The 26,928-nt window shown below is 44.0% G+C and overlaps 1 protein-coding gene across 16 annotated transcripts; it reads left to right on the plus strand.

Moving 5' to 3' along the window:
- Positions 1–9: 9 nt before the first annotated feature.
- cnot1 (CCR4-NOT transcription complex, subunit 1) lies at positions 10–26,851 on the plus strand. 16 transcript variants are annotated; one of them, XM_031564198.2, is made up of 50 exons: positions 10–99; positions 293–384; positions 5,376–5,662; positions 6,613–6,720; positions 7,121–7,219; positions 7,330–7,398; positions 7,482–7,536; positions 7,968–8,171; positions 10,266–10,434; positions 11,206–11,332; positions 11,493–11,603; positions 11,703–11,873; positions 12,339–12,466; positions 12,636–12,876; positions 12,968–13,087; positions 13,180–13,314; positions 13,421–13,572; positions 13,881–14,037; positions 14,488–14,707; positions 15,169–15,273; positions 15,500–15,624; positions 15,771–16,057; positions 16,160–16,238; positions 16,394–16,633; positions 17,115–17,255; positions 17,373–17,552; positions 17,680–17,796; positions 18,211–18,399; positions 18,489–18,666; positions 18,884–19,098; positions 19,213–19,509; positions 19,616–19,756; positions 19,860–19,964; positions 20,297–20,416; positions 20,539–20,733; positions 21,393–21,535; positions 21,703–21,811; positions 21,928–22,097; positions 22,319–22,550; positions 22,678–22,926; positions 23,211–23,374; positions 23,526–23,643; positions 23,733–23,834; positions 23,949–24,122; positions 24,253–24,465; positions 24,609–24,735; positions 24,821–24,874; positions 25,000–25,132; positions 25,373–25,507; positions 25,955–26,851. In XM_031564198.2, exons 3-50 carry the CDS (start codon positions 5,561–5,563, stop codon positions 26,031–26,033), a joined length of 7,284 nt encoding a protein of 2,427 aa, XP_031420058.1. In that variant the 5' UTR covers positions 10–99; positions 293–384; positions 5,376–5,560; the 3' UTR covers positions 26,034–26,851. The 16 variants fall into 16 exon arrangements, with proteins under 16 accessions (XP_031420058.1, XP_031420062.1, XP_031420063.1 ...); XM_031564202.2 differs by lacking the exons at positions 10–99; positions 293–384 and adding an exon at positions 457–637; XM_031564203.2 differs by lacking the exons at positions 10–99; positions 293–384 and adding an exon at positions 961–1,289 and having other exon boundaries at positions 11,493–11,600.
- The last annotated feature ends 77 nt before the right edge of the window (positions 26,852–26,928 follow it).

The raw sequence follows: 26,928 nt of genomic DNA on the forward strand, positions 1-26,928 counted from the left end.
GGAAGTTTTACAAGCTGAGCTATGTACAACGAACTGGTTCCACCCCGGAACACAGAACTACATAAGTCATATCCTGGATGGCTAGTGGGAAAGACACAGGTGTTTATCTGTCCTTCACATGGCCATTTGCTATCAAAATTAATTTGATGATGGTACCAAAACTAGTTGCCTATAAAACCATACCTCAAAAAGTGTCAAATTGTTGCATAGTGTTACTTTAAATATTTCGTCAGGAGAAATGTCGTTATGAGTCTGTGGATATTTATTTTTGTTTTGTATGATTCATTTCCAGGCTTTGACCAGTAGAGGGAGGCTAACAGACGCGAACAGTGAAATCAGGTTGATGGTGGTGAAACCAAAGCTATACCAAACCTGATCAGCAAGGTTGGTGAAGTTGAACAGTTTAAACCTTCATGCTAGCCTGGTACAACCAGACCCATTATTACGTGAATATATGAAAGCAACAGGCGGGTGGAGCCAGGCTACAGTCAAGCCAGAGACGGCCTGAGAAGTGTTCACGTCAAATCGATTTCTACCGTCGATAGCAGTTTATGTAGGCTATCATAAACATAGGGAACCGAAATTCAAAACTTCTCTATATTCAGCAAAGTGGACCTACCCTGGCAGGTGACCATCTGTAAGCGTTTTGTGAGCAACATTATTCTACAGCACTAAATTCACAAAGTTCATATGTTGAAGGAAGATCTTCTGTAAACTCCAAGATCAGCTGCTAAGTAACATTAGAACTTGGAAACTACAAATGGAAAGCTGCTCTCACTTCGCTGGGAATTGTAGTATATTTGCAGTATATTACACGTTTTAAAATAGGTACCCAATTACTCGAGATTTCAGATTGAATCGACTACTGTATATATGTAAAAAAAAAAAAAAAAATCCAACCGACACGACTCTTCAGGTCTGTTACCACACCGTATTGTCGTCATGAATTTGAAAACCTAGTTGTATCTCGTCTTTCCAAAAAACTGTTAATTGTCCCGTGTTTTATTCAACTTTCCGTCGATGCTAAGCACCAATGCACACTGCATATAGGCACCATGTAGTTCAGTTTGCACGCCATTGCTGTTTTCCGGCTGCAACAGTACATCACTCGATTTACTGCGGTGTCGCGAGCTCGGGGTCGAGCCGCATAGGGTACGCGCGCAAGTTGACAGTCGCCATTTTATTTTGAAAAATCAAACTGCATCAGGGAGAAAGCGACCTTTTAATTGTGAATATTGTGAGGTGTAAAGAAAGAAAATGGTCACCAGCACATAATTCCTGTAAGCGAGGTAAAGATCTGGCAAATCTCGTCTGCCTTGTTTTCAAATTGTTTTAACACCAAATAATGCATTATGATATTCAATGCCATTGCTGACTGGTCGTTACGCTACCTAGCTAGCTGGGCCGGCTAAGTCAGCTAATCTACTTCCAGTGTTTTGCAAGCTAGCATAGCTAAATTGCGTTAGCATGCGAAGTTAGCCATAGCCTTCTATCGCAAGCACAGGCATCAACGTCAGTTTGGTTTGCTAGCTGGCTATCTAACGTGAGATTTAAGTAGGTGGCTAGCTACGTAAGTAACGCTAACCATCGTGGATAATTGAAACGCAGCCACATAGCTAACTTGCACATCTTAACGTTGACCAGTCTAACTTATGTCCTGACTACGTTGAGGTTATTTCATTCAAATGTAATTGTAGTATTCGAAATCCGGGGTCTTAAGGGGTGTTCGTGGCTGTATGGCTAATTCAGATATCCAGTGAACTGTTGGAGTTAGCTTGCTAGCTAATGTTTAATGATCAGCTAGTACGTGATGTTACCGTTGGATAATGAAGTAGCTAAGTCATCAAGCCTCGATAACCTAGCCAGCTAAGTCACTCAGTTACCCAACGTTGGCTATGAAATTAGTGAATTCTGTTAGTCGGAATTAACGTTCGTCTTTGTTAGCAAACTAGATATAAGCGGATCGCTGACTTGGTGATGTACGTTGGACTTACCTAGCAATCAAATGAATGGTGTGACAACTGCCATACCGTTAAATGTTGTGTATGTTACGTTAGCCAGATAGCCCTTGTGTATGCTGCTACTGACACATTGTCGATGTTGTATGAGCAGCAGTGTAGAGGCCTGCTTGGATTGTTTTCTTGGTGACTTAGACGTCATTTGAATTAATTTAAAGCTATGGTAATGCAAGCGAGTTGGATTATTAATGTCGATATATTGTTGGTTAGTTAGTAAGGCAACATGTACTTCCTTACATTAGCCAGCTAACGTTGACGTAATTTAACGTTAGCCATAACTTAGATAGCTATCTAGCTAGTTAGCTTTTGCGTGCTTTAACAACCACTGTCGCTTATCTGTCTAATATTTAATTGCTGCCGCTTATCTTAGGTCCGTTGTTTGCTTGTGTAAATTGGTCGCTGGCTGGGTCCATTTTGTCTATTGCTATGTGCAACACCTGCGTTTTCTCCAAAAGACGTGGTTTCCGAGAGTGCTTTCCTGCTTGTGGTAACTATATAGCTAGCTAGCTTGCTAAGCTGCATTGGGCCATATCCTGTGCCATGATGTAGCTGTGTAACCGAACCTAGCTAACGTAAGCTGCAGATGGACAAAGGAGAAACGATCTAATAGCTAGCCAGGAACACGGTTAGCTACAGTGGCTATATGGCTTTTCAGTCGTGGTATGTTGTTGGGGGATATTGGCAGCCACCTTAAGTGGAGCGCCTTAGTATATTTTTTGGTGGCATGATAAAGATCAGATGGCTCACGGTTGGCATTTGTTCGACTAAACAAGGCGATGCAAAGTTAGCCAACTTGCTCGGTAACGTTAGCGATGTGTTTGCTCACATTTTTTACATTGTTTGACTTCGACTTTTGGCTTGACGTTGGATATCTAAAGGGCAGTGTTAGCGCTTCTAATAGTCAGTTAGATATTCGAACTGATTCTATGGGTGTAACGTTAACTTTCAGTTTCACTGAATTATTTGGCTGCTTCACAACCAATGTTAACGTTATCTAACTGCCGTAGCTACTGTTGTCGGGAGGAAACGCCGGAATTAGGGCCTGTGTCCACCAAACGCGTGTTTTGAGCTGGCAGCTCTTATTTTCGAAACACATTTCCTATGTTACTCAGCGTCCTCGGTGGAAAAACGCCCTCGACATAGAACGTTGAAAGTGCTGGGAGCAGAGCGGAATCAAGTTAAAAACAATTCAACTTTTGGAACAGCGTTGCGTTGGTCAATGTAACTTCACATGCCGGCCAATTCAAATCGAGGAGGGGGCGGGACATACATTGTCAACAGTGTCAGCAGTGGAAAAGGCAGTCAAATGTGACCTTAATATAAAAAGACAGCTACAACCATAACGTAAAAATCAAAGCCTGTATGAATAACCGCTTCTGTTGTAAATTTTCTGTTTTCTTTTGTTTGTCGGAATTATAATTTTAATCTGAGTACTGAACGTTTGCTATAATTTCAGTTATGCTGCTTTCTATTTACCTTGTAAATCAGAGCTGGAGATTACGTCACACCCGAGTTGACTGCGTTTGAGTCGAAAACCAAGGTGCAGTAGGCTACCGGTTATAAGCAATTGTTACCAGATGTTAGTAATACCAGTTGGTAACTACGCATACACGGTATTTTGTGCAGATCAAAGCTGGATAGTAGTGTGTGTTTATGACTGATTTAATGAGACACAAATAAGACAGGAATGCTAATATCAGTATATAACTACAGCTTTCACACCGTTGACGTGCTGAGCAGCCATCTTGGTCTGGATTGGTGAGGTTCGTCCTACTTTCCCGAGTCAGAAATTCAACTTCAGGAGAACGTTCCAGTTAATTTCTGATTTTTTACTTGGAAATGCTGACTTCCCATATCAAATGGAATGCATCATTAATATAAGCAACCTTAATATCAGGAAGTGCTGGTAGATGGTTTTGGTTACTTAGCAACAATAAAAGCTTAAAAGAAACACTCTAAAACTGAGGTTGAAAAACGCATCTGGTGGACACATGCCCTTATGTACATTATTTATGTAGCTATAGCTAGCTATGGAGCTTGCTACCTTGGCTGTCTAATCAAAGTTTAACAATTAGCGGGTTTTGTAGCTAGCTTGCAAGTCCTTATCCAATGTTATGTTTGCCTTTTAAAGTAAATTATTGATCAAATATTAAATCGCACCGTGTGAATTGTGTGACATTACTAATTTAGTCAAAGTAAGGTAGGTCCTTTACAACTTGTTTAAAGCTACATCAGCTAGCGTTCGCTATGTCAGTGGAAACATGAGTTGCAACAGCAATTTACAAATTTATATAAACTGATAACAGTGCCATGTTAACTTGAACAACTAATGTGTGAAATGAGCCATGGTCGATTCTTAGGTGCAATGGAAAGATAATATATTTAAAAAATTCTGTAGAAGTAACTATGTCAATGCTACCTACCTAGGCGAACAAATGGGCAACGTTGCACTTTATTAATCTGCCTTGCTAGGTTATGGACATAAATTAAATCACATTTTTGATGCAATGTTATTTTAGGCTTGCACTGTTATGTGAGACATCCTTTCATTTCTTTTTGACTTTGGTGTGTCAATTGATTTGCACTTTCGGGAAAGGTATGAAGGGGAGCTGGCCTAGTAAACATCTCTTTAGTAGTCGCCACGAATGAAACGTTAACAGGCTTTGCTGCTTTTTCAAATTATTTTAGTAATGACTCCAAATTAGCTGTGTTGAAGGAAGACGGAATAAGTTTTTGTTGGTGTATGATTTCTAGACGGTAATCAGTAGCCTTGTATCTGCTTGGACACACAAATGCATTAGTCTAATTTCTGCTGGCTAGCAAGCCTTCTTTAAAGTCGGACATCAGTGTTCTTGAATTGAGCTCAGCAAATTCAGTCAATCAATGTTGCATCCGTAATGTTGTCACCCTGGTCTAGGTGGTGGTCTCAGTTTGCTTTAGAGTGAAGTCTTGTGCAGTTCTTTTGCTGTGAGAATGCAGTGTGAGTCAGTGAACAAAAGCGACCAAGTTGTTAAGCAACTTTTAGTCCTTATTACTATGGGTTAAACTGTATGGAATTACTCATCCTTTACTGTTACAATACAAATAAATGTAAGATGTGTGCAAGTCTGTAATGAACATGATCTCATATGAGACATTGTGTTATTAGAAATTACTAGGTGAAGTGTGCCAGTTTCCAGGGTACTGAACAGCTTTGACAAAACAATATTCAGATAATACATCATATTTTGCCTTTCATATTAAATTTGATAGATGATTATTTTGCAGAATATAAATGATAATAGTGATTGATATGCATTAAAGCCTGATTGCAAAATCTGACGATAGATAATAATTTTTTTTCTCTCTTTTTTTCAGATGTCACGTTCCCAGTTGCCCTGAGGGTCACTGTCTTGCGTTCATACACTGAGAGGATCAGTTTATGTTGAAATAAAAAAATTCTACTGGGGGGGGAGCAACACTAACCTAACATTGCAGTGACAAAAGGGGAATAATGGTGATTTTGCGCCGGGCTCGGCCGCCTGCTTCCGCCCCAACCAGCAATGAATCTTGACTCGCTCTCGCTGGCTTTGTCTCAAATCAGCTATCTGGTGGACAATTTAACTAAGAAAAACTACAGAGCCAGCCAGCAAGAAATACAGCATGTAAGTTCATTGTTTGCAATCAATATGTATACAAATCTGTTTGTTTGTTTGAAAGTATTCAATGTTAATGTTCATGATGTCCCACACAAGTGAAAGAACTTTGATGCCTTGATTGGAGAACAAGAACTCCCATATATCTCAACTTCCTATCAGAATGTTAGAACTATTTGTTTTTATTTGGCACATCAAATTATTTGAACCAGATATTGGTGTAAACAATATGGCCTGAAGAGCATGTTATCGTTGATTTAACCCCAAATGATAACTTCAACACATGAAGCCATCAAATCCTGGGTAAGTGCCAGGACACTGCTGCCTCAAACAAAACAGTCAAAGTAGAGTGTTTTAATTTGCTTGAACTACTGATAGGAGTTGGCCATATACAAGCATATAAAGACCGTGTTTGAATGGAATGCTTGTCAAATGAGGCTATTCCCCTTCATCTTTGATCTTCATTTGGGTCTTTGAGAATATAAGGACAGTATTGAGTTATGACAGGATGTTAGGACTAACGGATTGTGAATCAATATTCACTGGGAAACATTGATATCCCAGTTTTGAAATGTGAGCCAGGCACTCAGATTATGTTATTTTTTTAGTGTTGAACTGCATATCTTTTGTTTATCTTGTTTATTTAAATGTAAACGTATTAGTAAATAATACCACCTTTGACATACACACAGACATTAATAGTAAAGTTGGGCAAGTAGCCTAATGGACTAAATCTGCCACAGGTGTTGCAGGAAGTTTATGTCTTTGCTTTTGGTTAGGTGTGTGTGTGTGTGTGTGTGTGTGTGTGTGTGTGTGTGTGTGTGTGTGTGTGTGTGTGTGTGTGTGTGTGTGTGTGTGTGTGTGTGTGTGTGTGTGTGTGTGTGTGTGTGTGTATTTACTCTGTCTTAAATCCCGGATGTCTTAAAAGTGTTAATTGAATGTAGCTATTGTGCACACAGATTGTGAATCGTCACGGCCCAGAGGCAGACAGGCATCTCCTACGCTGCCTCTTCTCGCATGTCGATTTCAGTGGCGATGGTAAAAGTAGTGGCAAAGATTTCCACCAGGTAAATTTGTATATCCATTACTTAAAAAAAAATGTCAATGTCAGTGGTTAAATGTGGTGTTTGGGGGGAGGATGTATCTGTCTGTTTAATTGTCTCTTTGCTTTTGTGGTTGGTGGATAAACTATTTCTCTTTGTAAATATATTGTGTTGCAAGATTATTTTCAGTTACCATTAATTGTATGCCATGGAATGTTGCAGTGGCAATAAAAAATGTCATGGTTATCATGATGATGCATTTGCTGTTTGTTCGTTCAAACGTACTTTCAAAGATGCACTTTTCTATCAGTACAATATCATTGTGCGAGATAATTCCCAAGCTACCTTAACAACATTGCTTTCCTTGTGAATTGTATTGCTTATCCTGCACATTTTTCTCTCCCTGTCTACTTGCAATTGCAAGACACAGTTTTTGATCCAGGAGAACGTGTGTCTGATCACAAAGCCAAACTTTATTTCAACCCTCTGTTACGCCATTGACAATCCCCTTCACTATCAGAAGGTAATTTATATAAATAATATTTGTAGTGTTCTGTTATCCTATGAATGTGTATTTTTTTGGTTAAACCACCGAACTGAAAGGCTAACCTAGGTTTTCTGTTAATTTCACAGAGCTTAAAGCCATCACCCCATTTGTTTACTCAGTTGAGTAAAGTCCTCAAACTTACAAAGGTTCAGGAGGTAAGAGTTGCTTTGAGAAACTGCTATATATTGTTGAGTACTTGGTGACTTGGAAAAAAGTACTTATTTGATTTGTATTGCAGGTGATATTCGGCCTAGCTCTTCTGAACTCTTGCAGCTCAGACCTCCGAGGCTTTGGTAAGTAGATCATGGAATGAGTCAGTGTTTGAATGTCTGCAATAGTTGATTGACACTAGATGAAAGCCTTTTGCAATGCTACTTACTTTTTTCCTATCATTTAAAATGCTTGTGAGATTTGTAAATGGAAATAGAACTCTACCACCCCCCAACCCCCGATGCAAACACATTAAGTAAACAAGGCTAGTCCTAGTGCAATATTCTGTTTTGCTTCATACTACAACTGTAGACTTCACCTAGGCTGCAAACCCATAAATCAAGGGCATTGTCCCCGCCTTGGCCTACGTGTAGCTTACATTAACGCGAATGAACTCCATTACTTAGAGTTGCAGCAGCATGACTGGTACTGCCTGTGCACTGTGTGCCTTGTGCAGAACACAGTCTGCAGCAAGTATTTCAGAGTGGAGATTAAATGTTATTTTGTTTCCCAGCTGCCCAGTTTGTGAAGCTTAGGCTTCCAGACCTCCTCCGCTCCTACGTGGACGCCGACCTTGGGGCCAGCCAGGAAGGGGGCTTCCAGGACATAGCAATAGAGGTCCTGCACCTGCTCCTTTCTCATCTTCTGTTTGGGCAGAAAGGAAATAGTGGTGTTGGACAGGAGCAAATCGACGTATTCCTGAAAACACTGTGCAGAGGTGAGGAATTAACATCACTGAATTTCATTCCCAAGGGAGGATGGTCTCTCGTAATGCAATGGTACACGATATGTTGTTGAACCGTTCAGTACACCCCCTTACGGTTCAGTTCACACGGGTGAACTACAGTATTATGTCTTTCATATAATTTCCGAATCTTGCGTATTGCACTGCAGGCTGCAGACACGTTGTACATTCAGATCCACAGAAGATCTTTATCAGAATTTCCCTGGAGCCTGTCAGCGCTCTGTATGCAAATAGGAGCTGGAGAAGAGGGGGAACTAAAAAGTATTCTCTCAGCTCCAACGTTTGGATGGTGAGCGCTAGCGAGCCCATGGCCCATGCTTCACCTTTCCGTCAAGTTTCATAGTAATCCAGGCCAGTAGTTTATGCACAGTCCTGCACAGACAGATAAACTAATAAGCAAAGTGTGCCGGAAACATAACCTCCTTCGCAGAGGTAATACCAAATGCAGTGGGAGTGTTCATAGCCAAAGGCTTGCAGTGCAATTTGGTGGATACTGATCCGGGATTTTGTCACCTCAATTAAAAAATGTAAAAACGATGAACCACGTTACAATGTCCACTTCCACAAACATTTTAGGAGCGAGTAATTCCCAAACTCTGAAACATTACAGAGAGGAAATTGATTGTTTCTAGCTCACTCCACTGAGGGTTGTACCACCAGAGCAACTGGAAGCTCCCTCACTGTAGTAGAGACAGAAACCTGGCCTAGTCAGTCATGTTGCCCTTTTTCTTGTCTATAGACAAAGTAAATAGTTAACTGTTTAAAGGGTAATGTGTATTTTCTTAAATATTAATATACCGAAACCATGCTGTTCCAAAACCCGTGATTCATACTGAAATGAAGTGCCCACTGAACTGCCTTTGTGATAGTGTGGCAGTCTTTTACAGTTTGAACTAGGGCTGCAACAACTATCAACTTAATCGACAATAAAAACTGTATAACTACTATAAAAAATACTATAAAATAGGTGCTAACTAATGTAATTGTCAATTAGTTACTCACGTCATTAAGCATGTTGCATGCATTAGCCAGCTCATTAGACAGAAAGATTTTTTTCTAGATCTATGGAGTAGCTAGAGTACATCGCTTTGCTGTGATAAGAAAAAAAATCTAAAAATGGCGGGGCAGCACCAGCATGACTGAAACATGTGAAACCTACTTGCGTTTCACCAACCCCTGCTCTCTGATAAGGAGGTCGTCAACGGCATTGCAATGATGCAGAGTTTACCAGCACGGCAGTACATCTACTATTTAGGCTACATGTGTCTGAAAAGGACACGTGTCGGTTCTGTGAAACCAAATTAAGTACGATTATTCTCCAAAATGGCCACCAGGTTAGATTTTTATCTTATATGGTTATAAGAATACAAAATAGCATAAGAATATATTTAAATACATCCTAAATCAAAAGAGACAAGTGAGCTTGGCTTACTTATTGATGATAAATTGCATCAACCCTTTATTTTATTCTGTCTTTTAATGGGGCTTTAAAATAAATGAATAGGAGTCGGACACACAGTTTAAATGCAAATACTGTTTCAGCAGCAGTGTGGCTGTGCGCACGTCCACAAGCCCATGGCACTGGACCCAAACTTGGCTAAACACGTTGGTGGATAACAGATCAGATGAGGTGCTAATGCTAGCCTTTAAAATGGTATGCTTGTACAAAGAAAACGTCTTGAATGACACCGAATACCTAATGACCGTTTTGTGTTAAATATTTATGAAACATGAAATTTCACCAGGCAGTCAGCGGCACGGTTTTTAAAACTACGTTTAACAAATGCATCAGTTAATGTAGTTATGATTGAATATAGCTTAATGTTTTATGAGTTATGAAAAACCATGGTTAGCACACAAACCTTGGATCTTAATGTATGAATTATATAGGATTTTATTTACAAAGTTGGCCTATTCAACAAATTGATTTAATCAAATAAAATGATTGACACATGAAGTTTGAACTATGTGAATTTAAATTGAAGTTCACCATCATGTTGTAATTTCAGTAGATCGCTCTTTGCTCTGTATTTTGCTCTGTTATTGAGCCTGTGGTATTTGTCTCAGATTTTCCGCAGGAGCGCTGTCCTGTGGTGCTCGCACCACTTCTGTACCCGGAGAAACGGGACCTTCTCATGGATAGGATCTTGCCAGACTCTGGAGAGTTAACCAAGACCATGATGGAAAGTTCGCTTGCTGAGTTTATGCAGGAAGTCGGCTATGGCTTCTGTGCAAGGTGAGGTGGATATGTATTAAGCGAGTTTTGTGGATCCCGTTGAATCTTTATTTTCCAGGGATTCTAAAGATAATCGTATGTGAATACATTGTTCTGTTAACAGCTGGTAAAAACCCTGAATTTATACCATAGGAGAGCTGGAAGATCTTTCTGTGACTAAAGGTTGCAGTCTTGAGACAATTTGTTACAATTGTAAAGTAGAAGCACTTCAAAAATCAATGCGAAAAAAGCTCCTCTTCCTGTCGTTTACTCCCGCCTGTCCCTGTACTTTTAGTGTTGTCTGTGCAGACAAGCTAGGTCAATTTACACTGGGAACTTAACACAACTTGTGATCTTCAATCACAAGCTTGTTGTTCGTTCATGGTTAAAGCACAATATTGATCTGTTCATTAGATTTTGGTTTTCATAGTTGGGATTGCATTGTGTTTAATCATGCTTATTAATAGGTGGACTGCTGATGCAGGGGACTTTGAGGCCTGTGTGGCCATTAAATAACAAGTCCCCGTCTCTGCTGTGTGAGGGTTGGAGGGGATGAAGAATTGTTGTTGGGTCATAGTCAGTGGTTATGTTTAGTCCAAACCAAAAAGTAGAGAGTAGGGTTGCAAATGTATTATATATGGATTTTCTTGATTGACACTTGGCAGTGTTGATGGTCGATTCATCGTCAACCATCCTAATATGGAGCCATTGATAAAGTGAAATGTACTGTATAGTGTAATCATGAAATGATTGTATTGCTGACCATTTTGGTTTTGGTTTTGGTTCCCTCAGTGTTGATGAGTGCCGAAACATTATCCTGCAATATGGAGTGCGGGAGGTCACGGCGAGCCAAGTGGCCAGAGTGCTGGGCATGATGGCCCGCACCCACTCTGGCCTATCTGATGGGATTCCCCTACAGGTTAATATGCTTTTTTTCTCTCCTATGAGCCTTTATTTTCAGCTTTCTGAAGAAAGTTTCACCTGTTTTCTATTTCTAATGAATGCTGTTGAATCCCTTTGGCATTTTGTCGAATTCTAAATGTTTTTTTTTTTTTGGTGATGTCTGGTTTGCTGCACAGTCCATCTCCACTCCGGGTAGCGGCATCTGGAGCGACGGGAAGGACAAGAGTGACGGCTCACAGGCCCACACCTGGAATGTTGAAGTTCTGATAGACGTCGTCAAGGAGGTTGTAAGTATTACAGATTTAAATGATCTTGAATTGCATGTGTTGAATGTATTTCCTTTTTCTGCAGGATTTATTTCTTATTTTCCTACTCTTCCCTTTTAGAACCCTAATTTGAACTTCAAAGAGGTGACATATGAGCTGGACCACCCAGGGTTTATGATCCGGGACAGCAAGGGACTGCAGATTGTGGTATATGGGATTCAGAGGGGCCTTGGCATGGAGGTCTTCCCTGTAGATCTCATCTATAGACCATGGAAGCATGCAGAAGGGCAGGTATGTAACTCGACACAACCATCTCACGATCACTTGTTAGTTATCCATAATGTTTTAATTCAACATCACTCTTCGGCAAACACACTTATCTTCAACAATCACACTTATCTTGAACAACAAAATCAACATTACCTACTTACCTTCCAAATGAACATCCCACCAGTTTGTTTTTAAATAACCGCTAAAAAAAACCTGGAAATAGACCTTCGTGTACCGTGTGGTTGGCTTGAAAAGAGCCCAGGCTGGTGGAAGGGGCTGCTTGGCATGAATGTCTCTATTTGCCCTTTGTGTAATATCAGCAACATCATCAATATAAAAAGTGTGTCCTGAAAAATGTAGAAACACAATTCTTCCTCTACTTCACACATCAGAGCTGCGTCATTGGATCATTGTTGTAGGGTGTTGTTATTGTTGTACAGAAACAGCACTGTTAATCAACACTTTATTTTTTTCTCCCCTTTCCAGCTGTCTTTTATCCAGCACTCCTTGATGAATCCTGATGTGTTCTGCTTTGCTGATTATCCCTGTCACACCGTAGCCATTGACATCTTGAAGGCTCCCCCTGAAGACGATAACCGAGAGATAGCCACCTGGTGATTATGAACCTCCTCACCGTGCTGTCGTGACTTTATGCTCTTAGTATCTAAGTACACCATGCTGGCTCTTCGGTGATTCGGTAGAACTCATGATAAATGATCTCCATAGTGCTAAAGAAACTGGGCATTGTATGGTGATGGGTCTGGTCCTTTGTCCCCTCTACAGGAAGAGTCTTGACCTGGTGGAGAGTCTGCTGCGGCTGTCTGAGGTGGGCCAGTACGACCAGGTGAAGCAGCTCTTCAGCTTTCCCATCAAGCACTGCCCAGACATGCTGGTGCTGGCACTGCTTCAGATCAGTACGTCCTGGCACACGCTGCGCCATGAGCTGATCTCTACCCTCATGCCCATCTTCCTGGGAAACCACCCGAACTCTGCCATCATCCTGCACTATGCCTGGCATGGACAGGTAAGATGACCGATGCCACGCTCTTGTTTAGCAGACTTGTTAAACCTGGTTACGGCTCTTAATAATCCAGAATGTGACGCTGTATTCCCAGGGCCAGTCCCCTTCTATCCGCCAGCTCATCATGCACTCAATGGCAGAGTGGTACATGAGAGGGGAACAGTATGACCAAGCCAAGCTCTCGCGCATATTAGATGTGGCTCAGGACTTAAAGGTATCCTGTTCATGGTGATCCCCTTAAACACTCATGGCACCTGAGAGACGGGCCTGTTTTAACTCATTCTGTTCTGTGTCTTTCTTCTCCAGTCTCTCTCCATGCTGCTAAATGGTACTCCATTTGCCTTTGTAATTGACCTTGCTGCACTTGCCTCTCGCCGTGAATACCTCAAACTCGACAAATGGCTGACCGATAAAATCCGAGAGCACGGGGTAGGTTGGCAGGTAGTCAAGCCTTTGCACAGAATCCATTGGGGTGTTTAATTGGGCAGGGGGGTGTTGTTCATAGCTTTTTGTATTTAATATGTTTCTCTTTTTTCTGGGTAAATAGGAGCCCTTCATCCAAGCCTGCGTAACCTTTCTAAAGAGACGCTGCCCCTCCATCATGGGTGGTCTAGCTCCTGACAAGGACCAGCCCAAAAGTGCTCAGCTTCCTCCTGAAACACTGGCTACCATGTTGGCATGTCTGCAGTCATGTGCTGGGTGAGGCCTCCTGTACTTTCATTATTGTCTGGGACGTTTTGTTACTATTGACCAGTTTTCAGCGCAAATTTCCTCATTAAAACATTTGAAGAAGTTGAGATTGCTACAAGAGACGGTTTTGGCACGTTTTGTGTTGGTGAAATGCAGATTCTCTGTATGCCTTGCCTGTCATGTGTGGTGTTTTGTGTCTGATCTGTATAGACCTCTGTATGTTCTATGTTCTGTCTCAAAGTGAATGGCTGCCAAGTGAAATATGGTCCAATGGAGTCACGTATAGTAAAGCCGAGTTGTTGCCCTTCTTCGAACAGGAATGTATCACAGGAGCTCTCCGAGACCATCTTGACCATGGCGGCTAACTGTAGTAATGTGATGAATAAGGCACGCCAGCCTCCCCCTGGAGTGATGCCAAAGCCGGGCCAAAGGGCTCCAAGCACCAGCAGTCTAGACGCCATCTCTCCAGTCCAGGTATGTGTGCTCACATTCTCATTATGGGCTTCACTTGGGCTCTAGTCATTAATAAGAGCCAGTTTGCCTCACAACTTTGGACTTTAGAGGACTTCTGTTAGGTAGCCGTCCACAGCAGTGGCCTATCTTTATTATGGCTGGAAACCATTTTTAAATTAGACCATTGGAAGTTTTCTTTTCATTTGTTGTTGTAATGATCACATAATTATGTAGCCAGCCAGCTAGCTAGTCATCTTGCAATGTAGCCTGTGCCTTGGGGAATGTTTTAGGTCCTGCCAACAATGCATTGTTCCTTATTGTCTATCTAGTGTTTTAGTCTTGGCTAGCTCTAGTGGTTGCCTAGTTCAACTTCAATGACTAATTGCATTTTCAGACAAATGCTGCTGTTATCTTGGGAGATAAGTACAGAATTGTTGCCTTTGTTCATTTTTCTCGCATTGCATTGTGTAGTCCGACCCCTCTTATCCGCTGCAGATGGACTCGATCTCCATGAGCTCCCTGAACCTGGGCACATCGGCCGCCTCCCACACCCCGAGCATGCAAGGCTTCCCCACACCGCTGGGCTCTGCGTTCAGCAACCCCCAGTCTCCAGCCAAGGCCTTTCCTCCTCTGTCCAACCCAAACCCTAGTGCCACTTTTGGAATAAGCGGTCTCTCCACACAGCTTCCAGGTATGTCATCCAGGACAACTATTCCCTATGTATATGTTCAGACACTATAACCTAACATTAACACGCAACATGAACTGATACCAGTTAATAGCATCTTGCATGATGTGTATAGTGATAATTTTTGTTGTATTCCTGTTTAAAAAGTGAAACACTATATCTGCAATTCTCATGTTAATGATGGAATGTGCGTGATATTCACATTAGCCCATGTGTCTACTTAAGAATTGGCCAGTATCTTTATCCGTCTCCAGAGTAACTGAAGAAAGCCACTTGTTATAAAATGTCTGACTGCCTCCCATAATGACCAAGCTACATGCCTAGAAGTCAAAACGGTGAAAAACTACCTTTTGCTGTAGCTTTGTGTTTTCTGTTGTGTTGTGCAACCGGAAAGTGCTGTTGAGAAGACATTTAGGCAGTCTAGGTGTCTAATGTATGTGTCAATGGTTCCATTCCCTGTGCAGCTCCACTGGGTATTGGGTCTGGCCTGGGGATGCCAGCGGTCACCAGTGACCCATTTGGCACCAGGAAGAGTACGCCGGGTCTGACCCCACCAACCTTTCAGCAGAGTAGGTGTCTCCTGTGTTTGGAGGAGCTGCATCTCTTCAACACGCATCCTTTGACATTTTAAATATAGTAAATCTGTCAATTGATCATTCAGATCATATTTTTAATGTTTACATGATTATAGGTGAAAACGTGTGTTCTATATCTATTTTAATGGAATTTCTGGGATAATTGAAGTATTTGTTGTTGATTTTGTGTGTGTGTGTGTGTGTGTGTGCGCGTGTGCAGCTGACCTATCTCAGGTTTGGCCTGAGGCTAACCAGCACTTTAGTAAGGAAATTGATGATGAGGCCAACAGCTACTTCCAGCGCATCTATAACCACCCCCCACATCCCACCATGTCTGTTGATGAGGTGAGCTTTCTTGGAAGTCCATAGTTGGGATGAGAATGCTAGTAAAGTTTTCCGCACAGGAATGATGAGCTCTCCTTGCAGGCCTCTCCCAGAGACACATTAGTGACGCCCACCTCACCTTTATGTTATCCCTGATTCATCCACAGGTGCTGGAGATGCTGCAGAGGTTTAAGGACTCCAGCATCAAACGCGAGCGTGAAGTATTCAACTGTATGCTGAGGAACCTGTTCGAAGAGTATCGCTTCTTCCCGCAGTACCCAGACAAAGAGTTGCACATCACTGCTTGCCTTTTTGGAGGCATCATAGAGAAGGGCCTGGTCACATACATGGCTCTGGGGCTGGCACTGCGATATGTTTTGGAAGCCTTAAGGAAACCCTTTGGATCCAAAATGTATTACTTTGGGATTGCTGCACTAGATAGGTTTAAAAATAGGTAGGACTCCCTGACCTCCTTTTGTATCTTTGACCAAATGGGTTTTAATTAACGGAGCGAACAGAAAATACTTGAGTTTTAATTGAATGGTTTCTCTCACAGGCTAAAGGATTATCCACAGTATTGCCAGCACTTGGCATCCATAGCCCATTTCCTTCAGTTCCCCCATCATTTACAAGAGGTAAACAGGTTTCTTGTATTTTGGCATCGAAAGTTGCCTTTAGTCATTTTGCAGCTTTCTGCACGTTGTCATCAGTCCTCCGCTCTTCCTGCGAGTGGGTTGTGCATCCTACTTCTAGATGAATAAGTCTGCCGTCATGTGTTTTCCATATCCGGTGTGTGCAGTATATCGAGTATGGGCAGCAGTCACGGGACCCTCCAGTGAAGATGCAGGGCTCCATCACCACACCAGGCAGCCTAGCGTTGGCCCAGGCTCAGGCCCAGTCCCAGGCTCCCAAAGTCCCCCTGCCTGGGCCGCTCAGCACCCTGGTCACCACCGCTACAACCACCACCACTGCTGCCAAAACCACAACCATCACCAGGCCCACTGCTGTCAATTTTAAGAAAGATGTGCCAGTGAGTATGAGTCGGATGAGACGGGAATCAAACGCATGAGATGTATAAAGATTACGGTGATTGTTTAAAACTGATGTATAGTAACATCTTCACATCGGACACGTCTATGAGCAGCACACAGCTTTCTATTTCTGTGCAATGGCATTGCTTGTGGTTATGATGGTATATTTTTTTTAAGGGCGAACAGGACCATCTAGCACGGATTGCTGGTGGTTGTTGAAATTAATGAAATGGATGATAAGTGTGTGTTAATATTTTCCTGTAAAAGACTTCACTAAAATTGCTCTGTCATAGGTAGGGGCTAAGGTAACTGTGACCGCTAATGTCTGATATTGGTTAACTGAGATGTTGTTGCTGGAATTGATACAGGAACACAAGCTTTCTGAAGAAATCACAAGTATGCATGATGGTCAAATGAACAGTACTTGTGAACTGCACAGTCGCCTTCAATGACCAATCTGTGTTTGCATTGTTTTTCCAGCCCTCTATAAACACAACAAACATTGACACCCTGCTGGTAGCCACGGATCAAACAGAGAGGATTGTGGAGCCACCTGAGAGTGTGCAAGAGAAAATCGCCTTCATCTTCAACAACCTCTCTCAATCCAACATGACCCAAAAGGTGCTCCTGCCATCTTTTCACACAGTTGCTGATTTATGTTCACCTTACTTGGTTTTTGCTTTGTGTTCTTTTTTGGATAGTTCTTGAACTGCTTTGTTATCATTCCCTATGTAACAGGTTGAGGAGCTTAAGGAGACCGTGAAAGAGGAGTTCATGCCCTGGGTATCTCAGTACCTAGTCATGAAGCGTGTCAGCATTGAGCCAAATTTCCACAGCCTGTATTCTAACTTTCTGGATACACTGAAGAACCCAGAGTTTGTGAAGATGGTTCTGAATGAGACGTACCGGAACATCAAGGTTTGACACGTTGTTATTATTGATCATCCTTCATCTTTCTTTGAGTGTGCCTGGAAAGGGTTGTTGAAATGGTCATCATGGTCCATCATTACTTCAACCTTGTTTTTTTTTTTGTTTTTTTTTCCAGGTCCTTCTTACCTCTGACAAGGCAGCTGCTAACTTTTCTGATCGCTCCCTGCTGAAGAACTTGGGGCACTGGCTGGGGATGATTACTCTGGCTAAAAACAAGCCCATCTTATACCAGGTGGGCAAGTCACACAAGCCTGTTGGTAGACGAAGAGCAAGGATCCCACTGTGTTGCCATAGACTGCACCGATACCACTTTGTTCAGCCTGAGTGCGAGTACTTACATTTATGTACTTGCTGATGCGGATAGTACCGATACAAGTTCTTAATAAGGCTGTATTTCTACCATCAAGATGCAATCAATTTGAAGACCGCTTTTATTTTTATCAGATGTGCTCTGGTTGTTACTAAATAAAATAATATGAAATACAGTATAATAGGAGGCGATTTCCAACCCAAATTAAACCTAAACCTTACTGTGTAAACAAAACAAATTTTCAGTAGTACGAGTGTGTGAGCACAGTGTTGGCCTGATACTGGAATCGTTGCATCCTAGAATGGGAGATGTAATATTTGACCGTTTCTCCTTTAGGATCTGGAGTTGAAATCCTTGCTTCTTGAGGCGTATGTCAAAGGACAGCAGGAGTTGCTGTATGTGGTACCATTTGTTGCCAAAGTCCTGGAGTCCAGCCTCCGCAGCGTGGTCTTCAGACCTCTGAATCCATGGACGATGGCCATCATGAATGTACTGGCAGAGCTGCATCAGGAACATGACTTAAAGGTTTTTACAGCTTTGATCTTTGCTCACATATGCTAGGTCTCCTCGTCACAGGACAGCTGAAGCTCATCTGTGTTTTCTTCCCCCCTCAGTTGAACCTGAAGTTTGAGATTGAGGTTCTGTGCAAGAACCTGTCACTGGACATCAACGACCTGAAGCCAGGCAACCTGCTGAAGGACAAGGACACACTGAAGAACCTAGAGGAGCAGCTGTCTGCACCAAAGAAAGAGGTCAAGCCACCTGAAGAGATGCTGCCGGTTGTCACTACAGGTACACAGCAATATCCAATGTGTCTATTGAGTCATTGTTAGGTAAAAGCTTATCTGAATATATTCATTTTTCCTTAGTGCATATTTTTGGTCTTGTTAAAAACAGCGTATTTTTGGAGGGTCCTCTGTGTTGTTTTATTTTACTTAGTAAACTCTTGTCATTGTTGTTGCTCACCTGTTTGTATGTATTAACCATTCTAGTGTTTTTGTGTTCGCAGACTCTCTTCTGTTTGCAGCTGCTCCCTCAGCTCCCGTCACTACCGTCGCCTGCACAGCCACCGGCCCCCCCACCCCCCAGTTTAGCTATCATGACATCAATGTGTACGCCCTAGCAGGGCTGGCCCCGCACATAAACATCAACATCAATGTGAGCACCGATTCACTAACCAGTCAAGTCAATACAGCTATATCAACATTAGTGTCAGGAGAGACAGTAAGGGTGGCATGATTTTGCAAATTTTGCACGAGAAATATTTTAAGTAGCAGTCATACCCACTCACTGTGCCAAGAGTGAACATTTTGTTGTGTGTGTGTGTGTCTCTTTCAGATCCCCCTGTTGCAGGCCCATCCTCAGCTGAAGCAGTGCGTGAGGCAGTCAATTGAGCGCGCTGTCCAGGAGCTGGTTCACCCAGTGGTGGATCGCTCCATCAAGATCGCCATGACCACCTGTGAGCAGATCGTCAGGAAGGACTTTGCACTGGACTCAGAGGAGTCCCGCATGCGGGTGGCCGCCCATCACATGATGCGCAACCTGACCGCCGGCATGGCCATGATCACCTGCAGAGAGCCACTCCTCATGAGCATCGCCACCAACCTCAAGAACAGCTTTGCTGCAGCACTTAGGGTGTGTTTTACACACACACACACACACACACACACACACACATATATATATGTTTTGTGCTGTTTTCTGGGATGTTCTGTGTTCTTAACGGCTGTCTCCTCCCCAGGCTCCCACCCCCCAGCAGAGAGAGATGATGGAGGAGGCAGCGGCTCGCATTGCCCAGGACAACTGTGAGCTTGCGTGTTGCTTCATCCAGAAGACTGCTGTGGAGAAGGCTGGTCCTGAGATGGACAAGCGGCTGGCCACGGTGAGTGCACCTGAGCCGTTTCACAGCCACAGTATGAAATAGTCTGACGCGTTTGAAGTCTTGTTGTTGTCATGTTTCTCATATATCCTCTGTGGTTCATCAGGAGTTTGAGCTGAGGAAGCACGCCCGTCAGGAGGGCCGGCGCTACTGTGACCCTGTCGTCCTCACCTACCAGGCAGAGCGCATGCCCGAGCAGATCAGGCTGAAGGTGAGTGCCATACAGTCAACACAGAGCACTATTCACAACTGCTTATCGTGTCATTACAAGAGCATTGTTTTAATCAGCATGCCTGTTACATACCTTATTATTGTTTTACGTTTCACTGGGGTTGTTATCAGTTTACAATTGCACTGTGAAAATCAAGTTAGAAGACTGACAAAAAGGCCACCAAAAAAAGCATGTAATACAAAGGTGGCAAAGCTGTTGCAATTTATTAGGATATTCTCACATTTCCATTCTTGCCCCTGGGTTTGGAATCCCAAGCAGTGCCCTACTGTAGGTTGTGCCCTGAGTCTCTGTGCCCTCTCTCTCTCTCTCAGGTGGGTGGAGTGGACCCAAAGCAGCTGGCCGTGTACGAGGAGTTTGCCCGAAATGTCCCCGGCTTCCTCCCCAGCAACGATCTGTCTCAGCCCACAGGATTCCTTGCTCAGCCAATGAAGGTAGCGGCTCCTATTCCTCCTTCACTCCAAGCAGAGATCATCACACCATTCGTCCAAACCTTGATGGGTTGAGTTGTCAGGATGTCAGGGTACTAAATGTTGTCTGTTTTTCTGTTTTGCAGCAGCAGGCATGGGCCACCGATGATGTGGCTCAGATCTATGACAAGTGCATTGCAGATCTGGAGCAGCACCTGCACGCCATCCCCCCAGCCCTGGCCATGAACCCACAGACCCAGGCGCTGCGCAGTCTGCACGAGGCAGTGCTGCTCGCACGCAACTCCCGCGATGGCATCGCCGCCCTCGGCCTGCTCCAGAAGGTCAGCTTTTAGCTCTCAGACTTTTGTTTTAACTGGTCCACTAAAACAAAGTCTTACTTTGTAATTCAAGATTTAGAGCTGTCGTGAAATATGCCTCTGACTCATCACACCCTTATTTGCCTCACATGAGGCGGCTTTGGGACGTCATAGCTGCAGTGCTGGCCAGGCCTAAGTGAGGGATGCCTGGTGTATATGAGACGGCACGAGTGTTAAAGTCTTCTCTCTTGAACAAAAAGAACTGAAGAAGCAACTGAGTTTGTATACTGGCGGCAGTCACAGGGATGCCCTCATTCAGGGATGAATCATATTGTGTCCTTTAGCCTACATACAAGGCAGGTTTGTGATATGAATATGCTTTTGAAGTTTCCTCAAAGTATGTGCAAGAGATGGTTGAGGCTAGATTGTTAGTCCAACATCTTGTTGATCTTGACATACAGATTCATTCTTAACTAGTAAGGGGAGCTGATCATCCTTTCCATGTTTCTGTACGCAATATGGCGTGGCTAGAAGTAATCAAGAAGGCCGTCCTCACTGAAGATGCCTGATTGGTATCATTTCCTGTTGAATGCATCATGCCATTTAAAAGACTTGTCTTCCATTACGAGACTCTCGTGCATATTTGAACGTTGTCCGTCGTCGGGTTTGTGTGTTCCCCTCAGGCCGTGGAGGGGTTGCTGGATGCCACCAGTGGAGCCGATCCCGACCTGCTGCTGCGCTACAGGGAATGCCACCTGTTGGTGCTCAAAGCCCTGCAGGATGGACGCGCCTACGGACCGCAGTGGTGTAACAAGCAAATCACCAGGTGTGCCATTTATTATCCAGTCATATATGAGAACATATTTTTGGGATTTTTATCTTTGAAAATGTGTGGGGACCCAGACTGCAGTCTTTGCAGCGTTAGAGTACGGTATGTTGGCCCTGCCCAAGGTCTGCCTGTCTTAACTGCCTCTGTGACCCGACCGATAACAGATGCCTGATTGAGTGCCGTGACGAGTACAAATACAACGTGGAGGCCGTGGAGCTGCTGATCAGAAACCACCTGGTGAACATGCAGCAGTATGACCTGCATCTGGCTCAGGTAGGAAACATACAGACATCTGGGACCACAGCAAATGCTGGTGAGGGATGTAGGGTGGCACAGAGCGTATGTGTTCATGTTAATGACTAAGTGCACGTCTGCTTTGTGTGTCGTAGTCGATGGAGAATGGGCTGCACTACATGGCCGTGGCGTTCGCCATGCAGCTGGTGAAGTTGCTCCTTGTAGATGAGCGCAGCGTGAGCCACATCACAGAGGCTGACCTCTTCCACACCATCGAGACCCTGATGAGGACCAGTGCCCACTCCAGAGCCAATGCCCCAGAAGGGTGAGTACACACCCTGCAGCTCTCCGCAGACACACACACACACACACACACACACACACACACACACACACACACACACCACACGAACAAGATGTAGAAATGATCACACTCCACACCCAGGCACACAGACTGACACACATATGCTCACATGACTGAACACTACATTCAGAGGTTACTCTGTTCAGGTGTTGTTAGAGGTTAACGGGTGTTTTGTGTCCCAGGTTGCCCCAGCTGATGGATGTGGTCCGCTCCAACTATGAAGCCATGATTGATCGCGCTCATGGCGGACCCAACTTCATGATGCATTCTGGGATATCCCAGGCTTCTGAGTACGATGACCCTCCAGGCCTGCGCGAGAAGGCAGAGTACCTGCTGAGAGAGTGGGTGAACCTGTACCACTCTGCAGCTGCTGGACGGGACAGCACCAAAGCCTTCTCGGCTTTTGTGGGCCAGGTACAAAAGAATATTGTAGGGGTTAAAATAATAAATAATGAAAAAATAATAAATGTATAACGTTTTGAGTAAGATGAGTGATGCTCATCAGAAGCCTGTTTCTCCCTGCGACCTCTTCCGTGCACAGATGCATCAGCAGGGCATTCTGAAGACGGATGACTTAATCACGCGCTTCTTCCGGCTCTGCACTGAGATGTGTGTGGAGATCAGCTACCGGGCGCAGGCAGAGCAGCAGCACAACCCCGCTGCCAGTGCAGCCATCATCAGAGCCAAATGCTACCACAACCTGGATGCCTTTGTGCGCCTCATCGCTCTACTGGTCAAACACTCGGGAGAGGCCACCAACACGGTCACAAAGATCAACCTGCTCAACAAGGTAAGGGGGGGACTCTTCAGACCTTTGAATATTTGTATGCAGGTGGTGGGACATTTTTTTTTAGGGGAATAACAATCCACTACATAGTAAAATCACTATTTCTCAAGAGGAATGAGAAATGTACAGTACACGTAACGTTTGTAAGGAATCAAATGTTTTAAATGTGTTGTGTCAAGTTGTGGATCTTTCAAATAAACCCTGCAGAGGTGCAGAAGTTAAGGAAATGGGTTAGAGTTAGTTATTCTAAAAGTTGCTGCTTGTCTGACGCGACTCCGGTTTTGCAGGTGCTTGGCATTGTGGTTGGCGTTCTGATCCAGGATCATGATGTGAGACAGACGGAGTTCCAGCAGCTGCCGTACCACCGCATCTTTATCATGCTGTTGCTGGAGCTCAACGCCCCTGAGCACGTCCTGGAGACCATCAACTTCCAGACCCTCACTGCCTTCTGGTGAGCACCATACCGCACACACACACACACACACACACACACACACACACACACACACACACACACACACACACACATGCACACGGCGCACCAGACAATGATTAGGGGGCATGGTTTTTAATTGGAAATGTTTGTGTGCTTCGCTCCACAGCAATACTTTCCACATTTTGAGGCCTACCAAAGCCCCTGGCTTTGTCTATGCGTGGCTGGAGCTGATTTCTCACAGAATCTTCATCGCCAGGATGCTAGCACACACCCCACAACAGAAGGTACGTTTCCAGCACAAGTTGCAATGCCTTCCCAATGTATAGATTCCCCCCCCACACACCCCCTTCATAACGTGCACTTCATTTTTCAGGGTTGGCCTATGTATGCGCAGTTGCTCATCGACCTGTTCAAGTACCTGGCCCCCTTCCTGAGGAATGTCGAGCTCAACAAACCTATGCAAATCCTCTACAAGGTATTTTCCTCTAAATACTTGCTAAATATTTGCTATATTACTGAGGAGGGCAAAGGAGTTTATTTCAGTGATGAGCTGTGTTTAACCTGAAGCCATCCCTCTCTCCACCACTAGGGCACCCTCCGTGTGCTTCTGGTCCTGCTCCATGATTTCCCAGAGTTCCTGTGTGACTACCATTATGGCTTCTGTGATGTCATCCCTCCCAACTGCATCCAGTTGCGGAACCTGATCCTGAGTGCCTTCCCCCGCAACATGAGACTTCCAGACCCCTTCACACCCAACCTGAAGGTACGACCTGCACAGCTCAGCATCTGCTCGTTTCAACACACTCTGTGTGTTCAGTTCAGTGCCCATAACAATGATGGAGAGTTGTGGAAGAGTGGACTAACATTCTGAATTCCTTTTCTTTCCGTACTAGGTGGACATGTTAAGTGAAATAAATATTGCTCCACGCATCCTCACCAACTTTACTGGAGTGATGCCCTCCCAGTTTAAGAAGGATCTGGACTCTTACCTGAAGACTCGTTCTCCGGTCACCTTCCTGTCGGAGCTGCGCAGCAACCTGCAGGTAGGGGGCTCCACTCTGGGTCCCTGGAAGCACTTACAGCAAAGCGACACATCCTTAGACCAGGTAAAAAAAAAAATAAGTGGCAAGTGTTGTTTGTTTGTGCTGTAGAAGTAGACTTGAGTCTTGTTGGCGTGTGGATGGATTGGTGTGTACACTTGCTTTTCTTGGGCATGCCTGAGCTGTCCCTTGTGTATCCCCTCGCACAGGTGTCCAGTGAGCCTGGCAATCGCTACAATATTCAGCTGATCAACGCGCTGGTGTTGTATGTGGGCACTCAGGCCATCGCTCACATCCACAACAAGGGCAGCACTCCCTCGATGAGCACCATCACACATTCAGCACACATGGACATCTTCCAGAACCTCGCTGTGGACCTGGACACTGAGGGTAAGACTCCCAGCCACACACACACACACACATTCAGCACACATGGACATCTTCCAGAACCTCGCTGTGGACCTGGACACTGAGGGTAGGACTCCCAGCCACACACACACACACACACACGCACTATGTGTGTCCAGTACGATAATGTGCTAATGGGTTGTAATCATGGGCCTCTGTGTCTCATCTGCACCCCCTTTCCTTCTCTTACAGGCCGCTATCTGTTCCTGAACGCGATAGCCAACCAGCTGCGTTACCCGAATAGCCACACACATTACTTCAGCTGCACCATGCTTTACTTGTTTGCGGAGGCTAACACAGAGGCCATTCAGGAGCAAATCACCAGGTAATGTGTGTGCCTGTATGTGTGTGTGTGTGCCTGTATGTGTGTGTCTGTGTGTGCCCGTATATGTGTGTGTGTGTGTGTGTGTGTGTGTGTGTGTGTGTGCCTGTATGTATGTGTGTGCCTGTATGTATGTATGTGTGTGTCTGTGTGTGCCTGTATCTGTGTGTCTGTGTGTGCCTATGTGTGTGTGTGTGTGGTCTCTCCAGTAAGCAGACATGATAATCTTTCTGGTTTTTGCAGGGTCCTGCTGGAGAGGCTGATTGTGAACAGGCCACATCCTTGGGGATTGCTCATCACCTTCATTGAGCTCATCAAGAACCCGGCCTTTAAGTTCTGGAGCCATGACTTTGTCCACTGTGCTCCGGAGATTGAGAAGTAGGTGTCAATAGTAACGTCCTGACTTCACCCCACTGTGAAAAATTGAGACGTCCTTTCCAACATTCGACGTGAGCTCACAGTTGTTCCCCTTTCCACCAATGTGAACTAGATGCTAGTTCTGAGCTGGTGCTAGTGCCAGTTCGAGGATCCAGTTTGCCTTTCCATGAGCTAGAGCCTCCATAGAGCCACGTCATGACCTCACTGTATATGTCTCCACTTTCCTTGCAACGTTAGTGCCATTGATGGTGGCTATGCTTGCTTGGGTATTGGTAGCTGACCAACAGCCAGTTCTTTGGCTGGTTTGTGATTAGGCACTGGCTCTGAAGCAGCCTTTGGTGGAAAAGGGGTATGTGTGAGATGAACACTTGAACAGTACTTTCTTCTAAAGACGTGTAGCATGTGTTGCAGTCCTCTCGCCCCTGACGGTGTTTCGTCCCTTTGCAGGTTGTTCCAGTCGGTGGCTCAGTGCTGTATGGGGCAGAAGCAAGCCCAGCAGGTGATGGAGGGCACGGGTGCCAGCTAGGCTGTAGAGCCACCATCTCTGAGGTCGACGAGAACCAACCCCAACCCACCCACTCACTCACTCGCACACTGATGCCCTCGTCATCACTGTCAGCACTGAATTTAACTGGGACTTGTTTTCTTTCCCCCCCCCCCCCCCCATTAGATCAAAGTTTTGTTTTTTTGGTCAGAAAAAAAATGAAAGTTTCTTTTATTTATGTCGCGATGACATGCTGTTAAATAAAGTTTTGAAGCTACATTGTAAATATTAAAAGGGACTAAGAAAGATGATTTTGCCCAGGCCATCTGATAGACTGAGAGAAACTATTAGCATGCACAAATACACACAATATTGACTTTCTGACAGACCCCCAACCATTGATTTTAGTTTTTTGCCTTCAAGACTGATTTATTTTTCTTCTGAAACTGTATGGTGGTACTTTATGAAAACTCTGCCTAATTTCTGTTTGGTTTGTGTTCTTGGAGAGCAGGCAGTGTAGAGATATCAACAGAGGTGGACAGGTGTGATTTTAGGGTGCTGGGTTGGGGTAAAGGTAGCACCGTTTTAAATGCGGGACTTATAGGTTCTCCCTGGCTCGTGTAAAATTGTGGAATACTCAGAAATTTGATGGCAATTTAAATCTTGAATTTGTACAAAGATCTAAATTGCTGAACAAAAGGAGGACCAATACAGCCCATTTTGTAAGGATTTTGAATGTTTTGTAAATGTATTGGTCCGGGTGTTGTATTTTGTAGTACTTTCTAGTTGCCTTTAGTTCTTGCTACTTATTTCCTGTATGTATGCATTCTGTAGTTAACGCATTAAACACTTGAACTGCACAGCTGTCCTTAGTTTTCTGTTGTAATTTTCAGCGATGATATGAAATTCAATTAAATCCACTGTTTAATGTGAAATT

The sequence above is a fragment of the Clupea harengus genome, chromosome 3, assembly GCF_900700415.2.
Source record: "Clupea harengus chromosome 3, Ch_v2.0.2, whole genome shotgun sequence".
Lineage (NCBI taxonomy): Eukaryota > Metazoa > Chordata > Actinopteri > Clupeiformes > Clupeidae > Clupea > Clupea harengus.

What these genes read in the sequence shown, in the direction of transcription:
- cnot1 (XM_031564198.2), top strand. Translation starts at nt 5,561, where the DNA reads ATGAATCTTGACTCGCTCTCGCTGGCTTTGTCTCAAATCAGCTATCTG. An exon ending in CTAGATAGGTTTAAAAATAG is followed by an intron (nt 16,058 to 16,159) that starts GTAGGACTCCCT and finishes TTTCTCTCACAG; the next exon opens with GCTAAAGGATTATCCACAGT. An exon ending in CATTAGTGTCAGGAGAGACA is followed by an intron (nt 19,099 to 19,212) that starts GTAAGGGTGGCA and finishes TGTCTCTTTCAG; the next exon opens with ATCCCCCTGTTGCAGGCCCA.